At 33.1% G+C, this 22,042-nt stretch overlaps 4 protein-coding genes across 4 annotated transcripts in view; 1 reads left to right on the forward strand and 3 right to left on the reverse strand.

The window, feature by feature from the left end:
* The window catches only part of LOC102590257 (glycine-rich RNA-binding protein blt801-like), a 1,767-nt gene extending 1,244 nt beyond the window's left edge, over nucleotides 1-523 (forward strand). The window contains exon 2 of the mRNA XM_015314771.1: nucleotides 2-523. Coding sequence (XP_015170257.1) covers nucleotides 2-216 — 215 coding nt within the window. The 3' untranslated portion in view covers nucleotides 217-523. The remainder of the gene's footprint in view (nucleotide 1) is intronic.
* Nucleotides 524-3,434: 2,911 nt separating this feature from the next.
* On the reverse strand, nucleotides 3,435-11,586 carry LOC102602995 (uncharacterized). The gene is made up of 7 exons (XM_006360258.2): nucleotides 11,474-11,586; nucleotides 10,074-10,166; nucleotides 8,454-8,588; nucleotides 8,275-8,364; nucleotides 7,428-7,577; nucleotides 4,941-6,532; nucleotides 3,435-4,574 (listed from the first exon to the last, which is right to left on the reverse strand). The coding sequence occupies exons 1-7, from the start codon at nucleotides 11,543-11,545 to the stop codon at nucleotides 3,677-3,679; spliced, it is 3,030 nt and encodes a 1,009-aa protein (XP_006360320.1). The 5' UTR covers nucleotides 11,546-11,586; the 3' UTR covers nucleotides 3,435-3,676.
* An 863-nt stretch (nucleotides 11,587-12,449) lies between these two features.
* Nucleotides 12,450-12,884, reverse strand: LOC107063198 (putative glycine-rich cell wall structural protein 1). The gene has a single exon (XM_015314772.1). The coding sequence runs from the start codon at nucleotides 12,882-12,884 to the stop codon at nucleotides 12,450-12,452; it is 435 nt and encodes a 144-aa protein (XP_015170258.1).
* Nucleotides 12,885-14,095: 1,211 nt separating this feature from the next.
* On the reverse strand, nucleotides 14,096-15,242 carry LOC102590942 (acanthoscurrin-1-like). The gene is made up of 2 exons (XM_006360305.2): nucleotides 15,102-15,242; nucleotides 14,096-14,634 (listed from the first exon to the last, which is right to left on the reverse strand). The coding sequence occupies exons 1-2, from the start codon at nucleotides 15,180-15,182 to the stop codon at nucleotides 14,299-14,301; spliced, it is 417 nt and encodes a 138-aa protein (XP_006360367.1). The 5' UTR covers nucleotides 15,183-15,242; the 3' UTR covers nucleotides 14,096-14,298.
* Nucleotides 15,243-22,042: the final 6,800 nt, after the last annotated feature.

Below are 22,042 nucleotides of genomic sequence, written 5' to 3' on the forward strand. Positions count from 1 at the left end.
TGGTGGGCATGGGGATGTAGGAAACAAAAAGAGCATAATAATCATCATAAACATTTGCATATGAACAATGATCAAGATTACAAAATAGGTGAATTTGCACAATGCATGGTTAAAAATAGATGCAAAGGGATGCGTTTGGATTGTCCTCTTCATTGTGGAGGACCTTGTTATTATGATTGTAGACATATGTGCAAAGCTCATTGTCGTCGTGCCTAAAGGTTTTTCTCGTCAATTGAATGAATCTATTAAGTCATCAAGAATAATATATGTAGCAGCAAGAATGGTGCACCAATCACCTATTTATGGTTCTCACTTGGGAGTCAGAACGAACGGCTGCTATCTATTGTACTATGTTATTTTTGCTATAGTGTGTGGTATTAATTTTGCTAGAAATTAAGTGTACGGAAAATTGGTAGACTCATTGAGATTGGGTTGTAAATTAGTACTAGCAAGTATTGTGTTTTACAATATGGTTTTTTTAGCTCTCTAAATTTGAGGGCTAAAAGTTCTCTTTTATTTTTGATTGATTTTTTTGTATTTGCATAAAGGTTAAAGTGACTTCTACCTTTTCAAGCAAATGAATTATGCCATATTTGAAGATTATTATGAGCGGCTGACTATAAAACTTCTAACTCTATAATATTCTTAATTTTATCTTTCTTTTCTTTTTAATTTATCTAGAATATAAAAAAATTGTCTTTCTTACTTCTTACAACTTCATATTCAGTTCAACTGAAACATATAAAATGAAACGGAGGGAGTTGGATTAACCTAGTTTTGCTAGGACAAATACTTTTTGGTATTAAGACGTACTCTGAAATTTAATGGCTTAAATCGAAGCTTCATATTTTTATTTTATTTTTTCAAAATATTTCTATTGTTCTAATAAATTAAAGACCAAAATGGAGTGTTAGAATATTTTCTGGAATATGTTTTCTAAAAAAGTATTTTCTTAATTTTTCTCAAAAAAATTTATGAAAAATATTTCCTCAAAAAAAAAAACAAATGATAAACAATTGTACGAGCATGAAATCTTTTCTTATTTTCCAAAGAATTAAGTTTATAATCAAATTTAAAGTTCTTTTCTAAGAGAAATCATTTCTAAGTTCACACAATCTAACTCTAGATTGTGTTTATCTAGAATTAAAAACTTAATAAATTAAGTTTTCCACTTTTCTTATATTTTTTACCTATTTAAAGAACTCAAACTCCAAAAACTTAATAACTAAATAGAAAAAAATGTCTTCTTCACTCAAATTTCAATTGTCAATTTTAGTTTACCTCTTCTTCTTTCTATCATCACTCCCCTTTTATGGCTCAACTGCAAGTTTATTCATACCTTTCTTCAACGTAAATGTCATCGATGAATTAATCGATCCATTAGACATGGATTGTGCAATTAACGGTATTACTCAACCAAGAGTTAGTCTTAGACAATCTCATCTTCATAAATATTCTGTTGATGTTGGTTCCCAAGTAGAAGCTACACTACTTTGTAACATGACTTCTGGTCCTAGGTCTGGAAAATTTCTTCTTTTTAAATATAGTAGAGATATACCTAGGTGTGAAATTGCAGACAAAAGGTGCACTTGGAATCTAATGCCAACTGGTTTATATCTCTTCTTCAACTCACAACAGAATCTAATCTTCAATTGGACAATGTCATCATGATAGTACGTTATAAACTCTATGATGATCATAGCGTACTTTTAATTCTTAGTAAAGGAAGGCCTAGAACCACTCCTTGTAATGTTCTCTCTGATGATATATGTTATGATGCAAAAAATAACTATGGATTGTGTTCAACTTCAATTAATTAAGAACTTGACTAATTGAAGGGTAGAGTATATATACCCAGACCTTACCCCTACCTCGTGGAGGTAGAGTGTTTTTTTTTCATAAATCCTCGTCTCGAGTACCAATGTTCATAGATATCCTATTAAAATCAATACTGGCTGATTAGAACCTGTTCTTTTATGTAACATGACTGTTCAATTTTATAGAGATGTACCTAGGTGTGATATCTTGCATAAAAAAGCATGTGCACTAATCTAGTACTATAAAAATCCTACACAATCTTACTTCCTTCATATAATAATTAATATATAGACAAAGAATGCACCTACTACGGAAAATCTAAAAAAAAAAATTAAAAAGGAAATCAAGTAAATATACTTGGCTAAAATGAGAAAAACTTCAAATTGGATATATAAAGATATACATGATCAAACTTTCCCTAATTTGGAAGAGAACAAATATCCTTCTCAAATTAGACACTGTATATTCATAGAAACTAATTCATTATAAGGATTGAGAACAAGAAAACTATGTACTATATAAAGGACATAATAATCCTAAAGAATGAACAAGAAAACCAAAAAAGAGAACAAATGGCTTCTTCTATAGTACTAAACATTCCAATCCTTGTCCTATTTTTTTTGTTCATCACTTGTTCATTTGTAGCTCCTAAACCAGAGAGATACACTATCGACATCTACAATTCGATATCCTTCAAAAATAAGTTACACTTGGAGTGTGACTTAAATGGATTGCAATATGTACCAATTACACTAACACAAGGCACGAGTAAGACTTTTACAGTCGACGTTGACCTCCCGAAACCTGGTGGTAATTACGTGTTGTCATGCTTCATGGATTATGGAGCTGGTAAATATTATGGAGATAGTTGGGTTTTCTTCGATTACCAGAGGGATAAGAGTAGGTGTGCTAACAAAAGATGCACTTGGCAGATTAATGAGAATGGAGCATTCCTACTACTTAGGTTCTATGAATGGGAAGAAGAAGAAGGAATTTAATCTCATACTTAGGTTCTTTGTTTCATTGGTGAATAATGTTTGGTAGTTTCTTCTCAGATGAATTTCTACATCTCTAAATATGTTTATTCAAAAGACATTATTAATTGAAATGTTGCACAAGAAATTGATCAAAGTAAAAGTCACAAAAAGTCTTTTGTGACACTATCGGTGTAATTCTACAAGTGGGGTATGAGGAGGGCTACTTTGTGAAGATAGAGAAGTTGTTTTCGATAGACCCTCTCCCAAGTAAACACCCCACTTGTAGAATTACACCAGGCATGTTGTTGCCGTAAGAAATATGGTCAGCAAGTTTCAATCTCTAGAATATATAGAGTATGAGCAATGCTTTTCAAAAAAAAGTTGAATTGGAGCTTGTTAATGACATGATAATCATTAATATGTTCTTCATTAGCTTTCCAGCATCAACGGGATTCATCTTATAATGCAAAGCATTAAAAATGTTTCTTTTCCTATTGTTTTTAATGGTCATTCATAAGACTTACTTAGACGTGGCACTAGGATTCGTCAAGGAGATCCTTATGTGCTGAAAGTCTAATTACCCAATACAACTATAACTAACAAAATTTCAACATATTTACTAAAATAACATTTCTTTTCTCCAACAATATAGAGGTACTTTTGTTTGCTCTATCAACATGTTAAAAGTGTTTAACTATGTCAATTCTGAACTTGCCACTTATATATAAAATAATACAAGTACATAGAAAATCATAAACTAAACTTAGAGAATTATAGACAAATTTAGAGATGCTCATTTATCCATAACAGATTAAGTCGAATGCAAATACCTGTTTATGCTTTGCATCCATCACTTCAGAAATGAACTATTCCAGTATAAGTTAGCCACTGTCAGCAAGGCTCACCAACTGGGTAACCACATCTTCCAGGTGAGAGAAGTGAGTCAAGAACTTGTCACGAATATCAGTGGAGTCGAAATGGTTATGCTTCCACTCAGAAAGAGCATCACCCATAACCTTCATGCCATCTCTCAGTAATTCCACTCCTTTGGTAACTCTGTTAGGAAATTTTCTTTTTCTATTGGGTTGCTTTTCATTGTCAACCTCCATGGGATCACAGACCATAAGCTTCAGATCAACATCTTTTATCTTTTTCAAGGTCTCTTTCAGCATTTGACCATCCATAGCAAACATGTTGACCGTGTCCGGACAAGGTTTTATCTTTGGACATGCTGATTCCTTGTCAAGAAATGTTTTCAGGTCAGACATAAATCTCTCCTCATCAGCTTCTTTTCCTGTTGCCAGATCAAACGAAAGAGCTGCATCTTCAGGTACATATCTCCAGAGATGATTACAACTACTGCGGGCAGCAAAATATCCAAAGGCTGTGATAGCGAGGTGAACAAGTGCCCAATGTCGCTCTCTAAGCAGCATGCGATACAGCTCCCACACAGCTGAACTCACTGCATTGTCCACTCGGTCTTCCAATTCAATCTCACCAAGGCCAGCCATAAAAGATGACAAGTTTGGTTTGCATTGAAATAATTTTCCATCTGATAATGCTGGTCCAGAGATGAAGAGGTTCTGAAGGGCCAAAATGACTTCTTCCATCTCATTGGAAGTATACAAATGCTTCATGTTAGAAATGATTCCTAGTGTCTCACTAAGAAGCCTGCGATATTTATCCTTTATTTTGATGTCTGAACAATCTCTATACTTGTGAATAATAGCAACAAGGAACTTTATAGTCTTCATCTCAGCATCTGATACGCTGATTAGGCTGCAACAAGAAAAAACAGGAAAAAAGGAACATATTGAATCTAAGTTGGTAATTTGAACTTATCAATAGTAAAAACATAGATAGTGTCTTATAAAAGCTGCATCTATTACAATTATAGAGCAGAGGCCAAAAACACGCTAACACTATAGTCATTTGCTTTATAACTAAAACACCAACTTTCTAAGTCTTTTATTTTATCACTCAATGCAGGTAATAAGAAAAAGTTTAAATAGTTCTGTTCCACAATAAGCTTAAAACTGTAAATTTCAACATTCCATGTTTCTGTTTAACAAGAATAAACATTTGTATTTAGCCAATTAAGTTTGAGAGAATTAGCCAATTCTTGCAAAGGAGTTGATCACATACCGAAACTGCAGAGCGGCAGAAAGAGCAAAAACTGGAGCACCATAAACAGCAGAGCCGCCTTCTCTCGGTAGTGTACCCCCAAAACTCCCAAGGAAGTTAAAGTATTGAGTTACAATTTGTTGCTTTGCCTCACTTCTCAATTTTTCTGAAAGTGCATTTAGTGGGAATCCCTCCATAAGCAAGGCTAAGTAAGAAATTGATGAATAGTGTGATGTGTTATACCCAACCACTGTCTTATAAACTTTATCTACCATAGAATTTGGACCAGATGTAACAAGCACACAGAGAAATCTCGCCATTTTTCTGACCAGACTATCAGGATTTAGTGCAACGTCAGGAGCTTCTGTGTCCTTCATTAATGAGCAGAACTTTTCAATCATGTCGTCTACCACAACTCCGTCAGCATGACGTGAGATAAAGCACCAAAGTTCAGTAATAATCTCACGACAAAGAAAGTGAGGATGAAAAAGGTTTTCAAGAAGAAAAGACTCTATTTCACACCAAGCTTGACTTGAAGAGGTAACTATCATGAAAGTTTTCAAGGCATTGATAATGAAATGGAACAGGGGCTCATCAGATTCTTGTTTTTGACTAGTACGAGACATTGTAGGAAGTTCCAAGACAAGAATGGAAGAATACACATCTTTATCAGTGCAGATGCACAATAACCATCCAAGTTTTCTAGCCATCCCTAGTCTTGCATCATCTTCAATATCAGGTGAGTTTTTCAGAAGATTAACAAACAAGGCTACTCGACCAATAAATAGTATCTTTGCTCCCTGCATAGTGCCAGAACTTACAGAAAATATTGCACTCATGCTACTAGCTTCGTTAATATTGCACCCTATGGGAACATTATCTAAATCAGTGTCATCGCCAAACAACCACTCCAAAATTTGAAACTTCTGCTTTGATTTCACTTGAGCTGAGTTAAGGAAAGAGTTAAGCATATGAAAGGATGTCGGCTCCAAGATTTCTGAAATTGCATCACCAGCAAATTTGAGCTGCTCATCTTTAATGAGGAATATTCTAAAGGTTGAGATCATTATGACAGATAATATTATATCTTTGAACACATAAAATGCCTCGGATGGGTACTGAGAGATAATTCGCACAGCATTAATCAAGTAAAACTTGACTGGAAGAAAAACTCTTCTAGCTTCCATTGCAGAAACTGCTTCTTTCAATGGGGATGACCAAGTCTCAGCCGCACATCTCAAAGATCCATTAGCCAGAGAAATAAGAGTCAGAATAATGTCTCCTACATTCAACTTTACAGCCAAAGAACCCTTGCCAAGCTGAAGTAAGTTAACTACACCTTTCCATGACAGATTAATTAAGCTCACAAGATTTCCTCCATCATTAGCTGCAAGGATGCCCAACTCACATAACTTCTCAACCGTAAATTTCATTATCTTGTTGACATGATCTGCACTTTCAGCCTCTTCACTTTCCATAACTTTTCTTTCCTCCTCCATCTTAAGATAAGAATCCCAGTTTATGCCATGGGAATATACCTTACACAATCGTATCAGAGCATCAAGAACTTCCAATGCAATTTTCTGCACGTCTGAACCAAATGAGGAAATTGCCTGGAGATAATCACGAAAGTTCAGAACAGTAAAGATAATAAAAGCAAACAGTCCTTAACAGTACAACTAAAGATAATAATAGCATATACCTACATCTGAATTCTGCATGTATTGACTATTACATCTACTTGTGAGAAAAAGAAGGCATTTTCTGTATAATATTTGCTAGAGATTGTTCAGAAGGAAAAGATGGGAAAAGGATATGAGTGAAACATGAAAAGGTGGTACAAATGCTTACTTTTTGTCCATTTCATTTTAATTAATGGAAGTAGTATGACTGCTTCCATACGACCAAGCCCTGTATTGTGTGCAATGTATGGTTAAATCCAATATTATGATTTTTGAGAAGTTTATCTGCTGAAATTTGGTTGAGAAATTTTTTTCAATTCAAGAATATGCAAATCATTGTGACTTTCAACCAACTTTCAGTAGGTTTGGACATCATCTCTCAATTTATATTTCTATTACAAGTCCAATGAAATCAAGCAATTTATTGAGTTCTCGTTACTCGAAATAGTTGCCAAGTGGTGTGCACCCTGTTGCTTTTACTACTACAAAAAATTGGAAACATTTGACCCAGTTTTTGAGATCAAAATGGCTACTATAATAAAAGTTTAACTCAAATGCCAAACTGCTGCAATGGCATGGTGGCAGGTACTTGGACAAACAAAAGGTTCTGCAGCAGGTTTGGGCATCGTAATGACAATGTTTTTATGCAGTGCTAACGATTTAATATTTAGAGTATCACAAATAACAATTTTAGCTCCATGGTGGAAGAGTTTCATGACATTTTTGTGGTAAGAGACTTGTCCTTTCCAGAAGAGGGGAAAAGGCTAAAATAAAAGTACTCACGTGAAACACGACATGCGGAGCAGTATAAATAAGAAATCAATACCTTCACTGCTAAAATACAATCCTTTATAAGGTTTAATTCCTCCAAGATGAAATTTTCAATAATAGACATTAACCCCTTGTCAACCGCAATGGGGTATCTGGTCAAAGCTGCGAAAATAGAGGCAGAGTAGCCAAGCAAATCCAATAGCAACTGATAAGAAACAAGATCTGTTAGGAAAGTACAACTTGATCGCCTTGTCAGACACTACATGCATTTCAAAGTTAAGGAAACTTACATTTGAAGGAAATGCAAAGGCAAATAAAACAACCACCAGCTAAATGTCTAATGCTAGAAACATGACTACAGAATCCACAAGGGGATTCCACTTTGCACAGTTCAGTTTGGATGTTTAGCCAGTTAAATCAATCAGCTTCATGACACAACAATAATGTTATCAACAGGTAAACTCAACTCATGTGGTCCAGTTAAGTTTAAAGTGTTACAGATGATTTCGTCAGTTTTGTTTGGTTGACTACACGTGTGTATCCATGTGGTGCTAGTACTTGACATTGCCACGCCAGACACTGCTACTAAAAAATGCAGTGAATTTATCAAAGTTGGAATGGAGAAAAAATTCATATTATAAAAGAAAAAAAAAGGTCTACCTGCTAGGGAAAGCAACAGAAAAGAGTACCTTCACCGCTTTCACAAGACAAGAAATTATAATCTTTTGATTGTTATGCAGATGGACGACTATGATATAAAGCTCAGACTCAAATAAAGAAAATTGCAACTAGATTGATCTCAAGGACTCAAAGGATATATGAGAACCTCTCTTTAAAATGTACAACCAAATCCAGATTTATCAGTGACATTGTTTTAGTATACTAAAAGGTAATGATTTGACCTGATAAAAGAGGCTGCTATGTTCTTCTTCAGGTGAGTCCTGAGTCGACATGAGTGTCATCTGTAGATGCTTTTTACACCATACAGCAGCCTAGTGATTAAGAACTTAATATAAGCAATTTGTATAATCATGAATACTGAATACATAATTAAGAAGATGAGGAATAAAACAACACTTACTTTGGCTCCTAGGCCTAGAAACTGTCCTAGGCTTGCAGATATGTCTGACGGCAAATATTTTGCAGCCACGTGCAAAATGGTTTTGTTCAATTTGCATTGAGAAATGTCAAGACATGTGAAATCTTCCCAGAGTGTCCAGTAAAATGTTAAGGTAGATAACAAAGAGTAGCTACTAAAATGAGATCAAACGAGCTGTTTTACTTAACCAGAAGAATGAGATCCGTATCTTCCAGAATACATATATTTGGTTGCAACATCATTCATAAAACATGAAGAGAAAGAGAAGCTGACTTGGTTTAGTGTAGCTCGCATGTATTCATTCGAACAAAGCCCTTATATATTATAAGTGTTAAAGAATGACAAAAGTCCCACATCGGTGGGTAAAGAGGTGGGGGGGCTCCTTATAAGGCTTAGGCAATCCTCCTCCCTTTGAGCTAGCTTTTGGGGTGTGAGTTAGGCCTAAGTCCCAATTTAACAGGATATCAGAGCAGGGCCTGTCTCACCGATGTTGGGGCCCCCAAAATCAAATTGCCCACGCACCAGATGCTAAGCACTGAGCGTGAGGTGGGGTGTTAAAGAATGACAAAAGTCCCACATCGGTGGGTAATGAGATGGGTGGACTCCTTATAAGGCTTGGGCAATCCTCCTCCCTTTGAGCTAGCTTTTGGGGTGTGAGTTAGGCCTAAGACCTAATTTAACATGATATCAGAGCAGGGCCTGTCTCACCCGATGTTGGGGCCCCCAAATCAAATTGCCCACGCACCAGATGCTAAGCACTGAGCGTGAGGTGGGGCGTTAAAGAATGACAAAAGTCCCACATCGGTGGTTAATGAGATGGGTGGACTCCTTATAAGGCTTGGGCAATCCTCCTCCCTTTGAGCTAGCTTTTGGGGTGTGAGTTTAGGCCTAAGACCTAATTTAACATGATATCAGAGCAGGGCCTGTCTCACCGATGTTGGGGCCCCCAAAATCAAAATTGCCCACGCACCAGATGCTAAGCACTGAGCGTGAGGTGGGGCGTTAAAGAATGACAAAAGTCCCACATCGGTGGTTAATGAGATGGGTGGACTCCTTATAAGGCTTGGGCAATCCTCCTCCCTTTGAGCTAGCTTTTGGGGTGTGAGTTAGGCCTAAGACCTAATTTAACAATAAGGAGTTCTGTTTTCTTACAAAAATAAACAAGTTAAACATCAGCAAAGAAGAAATCATGGAAAGTCGTTTCAAGCTTAGGAAGATCAGCTCTCTCAACCAAATTTTCTTGTAGTCTCTGTGTGATTATAGAAAATCATTTCTTGTAACTGGATTTTGGAATTCCTACACCAATGGCAATGATTAAACCACAATCTAGTTCCTAGTTTATTATTCTTTACAGACAACAAATGAATTCTCTATTTCATCTCTTCTTCTTTTTATAACAGTTCTGTACAATCAACTTGCGCGCACCTCGGCTAATACTGTGGGATACATGTCATCTCCCACCAACATCAGGAAGAAATCACCTAGTGTTTTTGTCTCATGATTCCTTTTACAAGGAAATCTAAATTTTCCTTTCTGAATCCAATTAATCTATGCACTGCACTGTGAAATCAAGAAAAGTATGTCTAATAGTCATCAGGATACTTGTAAGGATTCTATAAGAGAAGCCACTTCTGATTTCTCGGTCAAATCTAGCTCACCAAGTTCATCAAGCAATTCAACACGATTCTCAACAACCTGTCGGATAGAAACAACACTATTGAATCAAACTTAGGATGTAAATAACTAGAAAATTCTATCAAGGAATAACTTAAGATTAGCAAAAAGCTAAGAGTTATTATGTATGATCCAAGAAAACATTTAACATAGTGAAAGCCATCAAGTAGAGAAAACAAGTATAAAAAGCATCCGAAAAGAACAAAAAACATAGATATATTAGTCAGGAGGAACAATGTCCATGAAGCTACAAATGCTTCCATGAAGAAACTAAAATTTCTACATGCTGTTTACTAGAGAAGGTTCCCTAATAACATTTTAATTTCGCAGACTCAACGCATTATCTACAAACAGAACATCGGACAACAATCATGCCTCATATTTAATCGAGAATAACTTATAGATAATCAAACTACACCTCATAATAATGAAATTCTAGAAAATAAAATTCTGAAACTACAAGGGAACTTTTAAACACGTGATGAGGAAATGATACAACAGTTGAATCAAATGACTAAACATGATATAAGTCAGTTTGCTCTAGGGCACCAAAGAGCGGGAAACAAGTAGAATCTAGTCAAAATTACTGAAACTATGCCCTAAATAACAATTTACACTATTTCCAACAGCAATTTCATCAAAATGTGACTCACAATAATGAAATTTTAGTGAATTAACTTCTGAAAATGAGTAAATTTGCAGAGAAAACAGTGCAAATCAGTTGAATCAAATGACTAAAACTGAAATCAGTCAATTTGACCTCTACACAATCAACATCGGGCATCTAAAGTGCGAAACTAAACCTAATAACAACGTAAAACTACTTCCAGTATCAAACTGCAACTCATAATAACAAAATTTTATCGAATTAACATCTGAAAACGAGTAAATTTACATCAAAAGCAGGGCAAACAGTTGAATCAAATGACTGAAACTGAAATCAGTCAATTTGACCTCTACACTATCAACACAGGGCACCTAAAGTGAGAAACTAAACGTAACAACTACTTCCAGTATCAAACTGCAACTCATAATAACGAAATTTTATCGAATTAACATCTGAAAACGAGTAAATTTACATAGAAAACAGTGCAAACAGTTGAATCAAATGACTGAAACTAAAATCAGTCAATTTGACCTCTACACAATCACCACAGGCGCCTTAAGTGAGAAACTAAACTTAAAAACAACGTAACACTACTTCCAGTATCAATATGCAACTCATAACAACGAAACTATAGCGAAATAAATTCTGAAAATACAAGGAATTTATAAAAATGATACAACAGATGAATCAAAATGAGTGAAATTAGAGGAAAAAAACTTACATCTGAAGATTTGATGGCTTCGACCAAGCTTTGTAGATCTCTGCCGGATTTTGAATTTGAATTCTTCTTCATCTTCTCTCCGTCTGTGAATTTTCCTTCCCAATTTTTCCCGCCTTAGGGATGGGAAAATTATTTATAGTGAGAATGAGAGAAACTTGAAGATTAATTTATACGTTTTTGTTAGTACCCTTTGATTTAAGTTTATTTACGTAGTGATACCTGTTCGATTTAGTATTAGCACAGGCACCCCATTTTAATTTATTTTTATGTTTTTGCATCCGTTCACTATTTTGAGGATGAAATGTTTTTTTATATTATTTATAATTTGAATAAAAAGAAATAATTTTTGCGAGTATTTTTAGTTTTTTATATATATATCATTTATAGTACGTTGTATTTTTGTTGATCTACGTGAGAAAGAATCATATAACCAAATTAACATTTATATTGGAGTGCAAATTTAAATTTCTTATACGATATAGATTAGGCCTAACTTAACTTTTATATCGAAGCCGAAGGATTTCAAGATAAGGGTGTTACCCCTTAACTTAGGATTTACTCTAGCTTAACTCAAATCAATTTTGTTAAGTCTTTTTATTCGCAAGATTATATTGGATGAGAAGAAATCCTCACTTGCGTCTAAATTGTGACTTTGGTTAAAATTATACCAAAATTAAAATCAAATCAAACTAATCAATATGAAATATTCCAACAATATTATATCGAGCAATCGAAATTTTAAATAGTAAGCAGTGCATGCACATATATATAATTAACTTGGAAGATCACAAATACTCATTCACAATTAAGGTTCAAGCACATGTATAATAAACATAAGTAATTTCATAACTTATATCTCTTTATTTATGACTTATTTATCCTTTGTACTATAGTACAAAAGAAAATATTATTTCGAATATTATTGCGTCATATTACAATTAAGTACGTGACCTTTTTTACTAGTCATGACTCATGACTAGTAAAAACCTGGGAAAACTTTCCTTGTCATCCAAGGCTTGACACTAGGACTAGGGATTGGAACACTTTCATCGGTACCACTAGAACCCTGACCCGCACCACAACCAATACCTTGGCCTGATCCTCCACCACGTTGTCCTCGATCACTACCTCCACCTCCACCTCCTCCACCACCACCACCGCCTCCACCACTTCTTCCCCATCCAGAACCACTACCACTTCCATAACCATAACCACCTTTTGTACCACCTCCTTCACCTCCTCCTCCTCCTCCACCTCCTGCACCACTATCTCCACCAGGTAATGGTGAAGACGAGGGGCTAATTGGGTAAGGAACGACCACTAGATCAGGATGAGCGCCTGAAATTTGATGAATATTAATGTTCATCATCATGAGGAAAAATGCTAACACCAACAACAATAATCGAGCCATGTCTCTCAAAGTATGAAAATTAAATCACCTTGAATGCTTATATTTGTTGAGTAGACAATGCACATATATATACGTAGAAAAAACTATGTACCTCACGTGAATTGACAAGTATATGAACATATTTTACGTACCAAAAAGACCCTTTTTGTGGTTAAAAGTGACATAATCTTTGCCTTATTAGCTGCTTAATTCTACAAAGGGAAGATTGAATTCTAAGCAAAAGAAGAAAGAAAGAAATTAAGGAAGAAAGTGTATCGACTAATAATGTGTTACAAACAGAAAGTGACGCAAAATAATCAAAGAAAGCCAGAATCTCAGGGCCTTATAGAACTTTTGCACCATTTGGACAATAATTAGATAGAAATTTTATCGTTCTCATTTGTCTGGAAATATTTTGATTGCTATAACGAAATGTTGTAACAAATAACATATAATATAATATAACATCACATTATTGCTTTGACAATTGCAGTGTTATAAGCTATGGAGTTATGTTTTGCCCCCGTTTATATGATTTTTTTTGTGCATTATATTAATACATGTATTTTTTTGACATAACATGAAAAGTTGATTTTAATTTTTGCAGTAAAATGTTATTATCAATGAAACGTATTTGGTTTAAAAGGGCATCAAAAGATTTTTCTAGCTTTTGATTTAGATAATTGGAAAAATTGAAATTTCCTTATTAATTTTCAACTAAGCTTATAATATTTTGATGTTTTATATATCATTGAGATTATCATGCATTTCATTTTTATTTACATGCATGACCTAACAGATGATAAAAATTCCGATCGAATCGATTGAATTTCAAAAAAAATAAAAAATCTCATCATGATTCAGAATTGTCGAGCTTTCAGGGGCATATTTGGAGGTTGTGGTACGAGTTCACGGAAATTCAATAATTTTTGCACAAATCTTATATTTATAGATTTGACTATAAACTTAGTAGTTATTACTTAATATTATGTATTAACTTGAGGTCATTATGAAAACTCAAAATTTTCAAACTCTGAATAATATTCGTCTATCAGAGAGCTTTCGATCAAAATCTTCTCGTCTCATCAATTTAGGCTCTCGCTCGAATCAGAACCTTTATGCATTTGGTTCTTTTTTTCTTTTCAGTTTAGTATAATATAGTTCTAAGTAGAAAAAAAAGGGAACAATAATTTTCATCCAGAAACTAAGATATAGTAGATGATAACTTTGAAACAAGTCAAACCAACATGACTTCCAATGACTTGAAAATTGAACCTAAACAAAGTAGTATCGTATCCTAATTAACTTAGGATAATACTATTAATAATACATGAAAACTTCAAAAATACAAACGTAGGATATAATAATTAGAAATGCATGCAATACTAAAATAAAGTTTCATTAGACAAAATTACAACAACAAATTAAAATGTTCCTAGGGTTTGATGCCACCAATACCACCAACTCCACCACCACCACCAACACCAAGTCCTCCAACACCACCAACACCTAGACCACCACCACCAACACCAAGTCCTCCAACACCACCAACACCGCCACCAAGACCACCTAGCCCTCCGATTCCACTAGCACCGCCTATTCCACCAGCGCCACCAATGCCACCAAAAGTAGGCAACACACCACCATAACCACCAATTCCTGCCCAACCACCAACTCCACCAAATGAGATGAAATTCTTTTTGTCATCAAGGCCTTTGCTAGGTGTTGGAGCTTTACTTATAACCTCCGTGTTTACACCCTCACTCTGAGCCTGAAGCAAACAAATTAGGAACTACTTTTGTTAGAAATATATCAGCAATAGAACGTAACGATGCATGATACAATATATAATGTTTAATTTTTACACTATCATATCACGAAAAAAATAAGTATATGAGATAACCGTTCGTAAAAGTTGGAAAACAAAATCAAGTTAATTAAATTACCTCTTGTAACAAGTAAAAATAATTCGATAATGTAACGATATTTTGTGCTCTTATAAATTCATAAGCCAAAATTTTAACATTAAGGATTCTGAATTTTATTTTGACTATTTCAAATGTTAATAATTGGATCGTAAACTAAACATTTGTACATGTTTAATGCAAGCACATTATATATTTGAGCAAAATTATTGGGTTCATCAAATCTGTACTCGGGCTTCTTATTATATTTATATATATATATATATAGTAAAAACAAATAGTGACGGACAACTTCTATCGCTAAACAACGAACCTGAGGAATGTTTCTTGCAGTGACAACATGGACAAGTACTACAAGTGCAACCACAAACATTATGTACCAATTACTTGCCATTTTTTTCACTCTTAATTACCCCTCTCTCACACTCACACACACAAGAAAAAATAAGGTAATTTTTTTACTTCTATTGTTGTGTATAAAAAATGGTGATGAGGGGTATTTATAGGAAGGAAAAAAGGGAGGGGACAGTTGTGAGAATTGAAGAAATTAAATAGGATACTATATAGTAAATGAAGGGTATTAAATAAAGCCTTAACAATCTCGAGAGTGGTCTTTTTTCTGTGTATTGACTATTGATATGACAGAGTTAGGTGGACCAAAAATTAAAAACAAATTCCAAAGGTATGATAATTTTATGTATTTCACGTTATTCAAGCCATTCAGAGGCCATGCATGTAATTCTCATTGCTCTTTGCGTGATACTTGTTGCTTCGTAAGTAGGACGGTTTAGAGAAAAATCATGTTGAAAGCGTTGTTTAAGAAATAGATAGTTAACATATTCAAAATTTAAACTTAATCGGATTATAATATGGATATCGAATATTGCATGTGAAGAAAGAGTGAAGTCGTTTAGATTACTGACACATTGACCTACAAGATGATCTTTTCTTTCGTATTATTATGAAGTGACTTATCGATTTCTTCGTTGCTTTTTGAGTCGAGCCTGTTTGCATAAGGCTTGTCTAGTGCAGTTTACATTTTGTGTGGTTTGCAAGTTATTACACAATAGAGGATTTATCCAGTACGCATAAAATGCTCACCTAAAGGGCAAAGTGGAAGAGCGCTGCAGATTATACTGGGTTCCAAAAAGAAAAAATTTACTCAAACATAACACTATCAGGCTACTTTAAAACACCTAAAATAAATCAATTCAAATAAAATCTTAATTAATCAAATACTGTCACATAAATTGAAACACGAAAAGTACTTTTCATACTTTTGTTTTCATTAAGCTCATTTATTCAGTCTCATTAAAGGGAAACAAATGAAACAGATCTAAAGCAAGTATTTTCTCTGACTTGGAATGTAGGCGACCAGCTAGATGTAGCAATTAGAATGCATAAAATTGACCAAAGAAGATATCATATCTGAAATCAGTTTGATAACACCTGCAAGAATAACAGAGCCTGGCCATCAAAATTTGTAAAATACATTAATATGTCACTTAACTTTGAACAACTATTTATCTTGACCCATCAATTAATGAACTTCTAACTATGGGGTGGAGGTGGGGTGTTCGAAATAAGCAATATTGCGACGATACAAATTTAAATTAATCGAAATCTTAATTCATGAACATAACTACTATCCGGGATCAAATTTATCACGTTGATTTTTGATTTTGAACGATTGCTATATATTTTTCTCGAATAGTTGTAATCCCTATGTTCTAATTTAATTAGCTAATTAGTATACCTTGTTTACCAATGATTTGTTGCAATTTGCAAATGAAACCTCTTAGTAAGACGAATTCATTGCTCACAACCCTAGTGATGGCTTAAAAAATTAATTTAAAAGGTAATGGGTGAACTAGTTTTGTCATTGACTCATATCAAAAGATGTGAAATATCTTTTTAGCCGATATAACACGAGTATAAAAATGTATTCACTAGAAAAATGTAGAACAATATAATTTATTTTAAGGAAACTTACATAAATCCCACTAGTTTAGGATCTAATTACATAGATATACTCTAGTTTGCAATATTACGTATCTTACCATAGTTTTGCGCATCTAGATACATGTATCTTAGGATATATGGAGTTAAATTTGTTCTAGATACATTGTATCCAAGTGGATTTGTATGTATCTGGATTCTGGGGGTACATAACAAATCTCGCTCACCTCTCTCCCATCTCGCTCATCACTCTCTCATGTATCTAATATCCCAGATACATACAAATTTATGTATTTAATGTGTATCTCGTGTGATTTGCATGTATCTGAGATATATATATATATGAATCTCGCTCACCTCCCTCCTCAATCTCGCTCTTCTCTCTCCCTATTTTAGTGTATCTGATAGCATAGGCCACCCACATACAACATTTCGGAGTGCTCGAGCACCCATTGACTTCGAACAAATCTTCAATGGATGCTTTGGTCGAATAGCTAATTTGAAGGTTGTGTTTTTAGGAAGATCAAGAGTTTGATCCTCACCAATAAAAAATATTTACACATTTTATTTTTCTTCTTTACCTCTCAATATAAACTCTCACATCATGTTCCTCTCTTTTTACTTTTTTTTTTTGGTATACTTAACTTTTAGTTTTTAATTATTTTTTTACGTTTTATGAATTTCTCATGACATGATAAAATTAACAAGTCATATACAATCACTTTTCTTATTTTTCTTGAAATTTTTTGGCTATTTGGTTTAGAGATCCTTCAAGCTATTTTTTTCCTTTTTTTTTTCTTTCTTTTTGTAATGGTGGTATAAATCTAATTTTTTTCTCATTACTATTTTTAATATCATGTTTAAATAATTATGTACTTATATTATGTGATTTATAACAATTTTATATAAATAGAAGTGAGCACCCATAAATCGAAAATTCTGGATCCGCCACTGTCTGGTAGCAAAAATACATGTATCTAAGTGTATCGTTCTTAATATATGATAGAAAACTCTTAATTAGTGATAAAATGTTTAATATTTTAAAGTATAGATAATAATAAATATGATAGTAAAGTGTGTAATTAGGTAATTTTTCCAATTTTCTTAGATATAAATTGAATTGAGCTCAACAGAGTAATGAGTGGATCTGAAGCAATGTTAATACTTGACGGGCCGAAACATATACAAAATGGGATCACGATCAATTTTGGTATTAATACCAAACATCAAACCAAATCAAAGTTGAAAAAAAAACGAACTAATTTAGTTCGATATTCAATGAATACTTTTTAAAAATTAAAAATCAAATTAAAATTTGATAAAATCAAATTGAAGAACCAAATTTCAAATTAATCCCAACTTCCTGGGATATATCATACCAATTATACTGGAAAATCCACCTAATACTTTAATCCTTGAACCAAAAACGCCCCTTACTATAAACGTTCAAGGAAAATGAGAAAGTGTCAAATAAGGTCATTATGGGTAGTTTGGGAAATAGATGCAATTGTATCATGTATGTCTAAAAAGACTAGTTAAAATTAATAATTGAGAAAAAACATAAAGTAACACATGAAATTGTCTCGAATTTTTTTAAAAATACTTTAATTATGCAATTGTCATATTATCCCCCTAAGCAATTCTTAACTGATATTATTACATCATGTTTTGTTCACGTAACATAGAGAATATATGCATGTGAACAAACTAAAATAACAAATATAATTTTATTTTTACGAGTATTCTGCTATAAAATATATTTTCTTGTTTTTCTTATTATTTTAACTTTTTTCCTTATTTTTTTTCTTTCTTCTCTCTTCTTCAAAATTCATTGTCATCTCTGTTGAAAGTTCTCACTTTCAATGTAACTTTTTACCACAACTCCACCTCCCATTTTTTACTATTATTAATTTAACTCTCTTCAATTTTAAAATGATATCTATTTTTTTTTTACATTTTGATAAACCTACTAGATTTCAAGAAGATTAGTAAATATCATTTAGTTTTTATCGGAATTTCAATTAAGCTTTTTCAATTTTCAGGAAATTCATTGATTCTTTCAAAATTATCATTTATAATTTTGAAGTTATATGAAAAAGAGACAAATTAACTGATGATACATTCAAAATTATGATTTTTCTTAGAAAAATAATTATTTTTGTTATCAATAACTCAACAAAATCTAGAAAATAGTATGATTTTTTTTATTTTTTTTTTAAAAAAAAAAACACTGAAAGAAAGGAATTTGACTGAAGAAGAAGGAAAATAAAAGAAAGAAAATGAAGGAGGGCTAAACTTGACGTGGGGTGGGGGTGGGGGTGAGGGTGGGAGGTGAAGAAGAAAGAAAGAAAGAAAAGAAAATAGAGGGAATGGGTAGCTTTAAAGTGGGGTGGAAAATGAAGTATAATTTAAAATGAAATTAAAATTAAAGTAATAAAAATTAAGGAAAATAGGTCAAAAATACCCGTCAACTTTCATTTATTAGTTGACTTTACCCTTACCATTAAAGTAAAATTGTTCTTAATTGTGCCGCTACTATACTTATCATATGTGCCCTCAATGAAAAACTCCAAATAAACTAAAATTACTCAATTTCCTTTCTTTTTACCCGAACCCGAGTCACTAAATCAAATGAATACCAAATTAAATTCCAAACTCTATCTCTTTAATTTCTTCATGACATATACTCCCCAACACACCCTAATTTGCATCAACAGCAATTTCAAATCCCTAATTCCACGCTAAGCTCCACACAACTATCCATTTGGTCATAGATTTTTCAAATAAATTTTGGAAGAAAGTTTAGCAAATAGTGTTTGTCCATACAGTTTGTCATTATTTGACAAATAATTCAAATTTTCAAATACTAGTAAAAACTAGTATTTGGGACAAGTCTCATTTTTTGGAAACTTTTAATAATTCAAATTCTATATCAAACTTTTATCTTTTACAAAAGCACCTTCTATAGTAGTTGTTTGCGTTGTTTTACATAATTTTCTAGGTGAACATCAAAATAGTGATGGAATATTCAGTAAATATGAAAGTGATGATATAGCTGTTGATGAAAATAATGAACAATCGGCTCAGGATAACAATATCATGTGATTTGTAATACAAATCTATGGTTAGTTTTGATAGTTTTTAAAATTCATGGGTACAAATCATATTTCTTAAAAAAAATGAAATATGTTTTCCAAATGTTGTGATCAAACACGTGGTAAAATTTCACCCAAATTTTCAAAATCTATTATCAAAGGCTAGCTAAAAAATGGCTTCAGCTGATCTATTTTTTGCACCATATTTCCATCGTCTCAGACCTCTCAATAATAAACTCACAGGCTCTTCCTTCCTCCTCAAAAAATCAATCACCTTCAAGCCCATGACCAAAAATAAAAACCCAAAATCACCCTTTGAAAGTCGAGCTCAATTTATCAATTGTCATCAGTTTGAGCATTGGCTGCCAATTTTTCTTGGAAGATTCGTTTTTTTTTTAAAAAAAATCTATAGAGAAAATGTGGCGAAACAAGTGCCGTCTCAAAATGAAATTTCTCCCTTCAAAGCCCGAGATGTTAGGAAATATAAGGTTGCTAATGTCTAATGACTCAGTTGGCTCCAACACTAACTATGGAAAGCTTATTTTTCAGGTAAAGTATAGAGCTCACAGAGGAAGTCTGAAACAGTTGTGCCCAATATAGATAAAATTGGTTGTACGAAAATATGGAGAAAAGTAAGATAATAGTAATTCATGATCTTGAATCACCATTCTAGTTGAGCAATACTATACTTACAAGGGAAAAAAATATAAACTAGAACTCACTATTTCAATGGAGAAAGGAGATGAAGAAGATAAAAAGAGACGTGTTTTGAGAATTTAATTTGGTATGAATTCATTTGGTTTAGTGGGTCACGTTTGGATAAAAAGAGAAAATTGGATAATTTCAATTGAAATTGGGTTATTTTAGATTATTTGGGATTTTTCATCCATTTGAGGGTACATAGGATAAGTAGGATGATGGCATGAGTAAGAACAACTTTAGAGCCCGTTTGGATTGGTTTAAAAGTTGATCAAGCCTATTTTTAAGTCAGTTTTTTACTTCTGAAAGTGTTTGACAAATATAAAAAATAACTTAAAATAAGTCGAGAATAACTTAAAAATAAGTTACAAAGTGTTTGGCAAGGTAAGAAATGACTTAAAATAAGTCAAAAATGAATTAAAATAAGTCAGAAATCAAAAGTAGGTCTCCTCTACTTTTTATTTTTTGATTTAAAAGTCATTTCAATTTTATTTTTTTATTTTTGACTTAATAATTGATATGTCATAACACTTACTTTTTAAAATCTGAGACTAATAAAAAAATAATATTATAATATAAATTCAAAATTATTTAGAAAGTAATAGAACGGCTGCATCATTAAAATGTCTTTTTGAAAATTTAACAACTTTAGCTTTCAATCTTTTCTCTTAATAATTATTAAAACAAAAATATTTAAACCTTCACATGAAAAGCCAATGATTGATATTAAAATCAAGGCTAAAGTCATCTGCGGCCCCTCAAAGTTGTCCTCATTATTCATTTAGACACCTCAACTACACCTAGTACCTATTGAACACCTCTACCACCCCAGATTTGAACCATCTAAGCATTTTTTGCCTACATGGCAAATCGTTTTTGATTCACGCAAATTGGGCGCGTGAATTGTTTTTTCTCCCATTTTTTACCCTGCATTTAAGACATCCAACGTTAACTTGGATATTTTAACATTAAAATCCCCTATTCTTCTTCCCCCAAATACATTTTAGAACCCTAATCCCCAATTCTCTCTTCTTTCTCTAAATATCCAACGTTTCTCTCTTCTAAATCAGTTGTGTTTTATCAAATGTCGCAAAGTTCAGTGAATATCGAGGAAGTCGATGTATGTAAGTGTGGTTATTATTGTCGACTGAAAACTTCGAGGACTCCATTGAACCCAGGTCGTCGATTTTTTGGATGCAAAGCATCAAAGGTTTGTAATTATTTGAACAAAAACTACTATTATTGTATTATTTGAAAAATCAACATTTTTGTATATTTATTACTGTTATGTGGTTTGTAGGAAAATGGTGGATGTGGCTATTTTAGATGGATTGATCCGTCACTTGAAAATGTTGATGAATCATCCTTAATGAATAGATTCATAGATGGTCATAGGATGGATTGATCTGTCACTTGAAAATGCTGATGAATCATCCTTAATGAATAAATTCATAGATCGTCATAATCCGATAAATCGACTAAAGAGAAAAGTGAAAGAGCT

The sequence above is a fragment of the Solanum tuberosum genome, unplaced genomic scaffold (assembly GCF_000226075.1).
Source record: "Solanum tuberosum cultivar DM 1-3 516 R44 unplaced genomic scaffold, SolTub_3.0 scf00319, whole genome shotgun sequence".
Classification (NCBI taxonomy): Eukaryota; Viridiplantae; Streptophyta; class Magnoliopsida; order Solanales; family Solanaceae; genus Solanum; species Solanum tuberosum.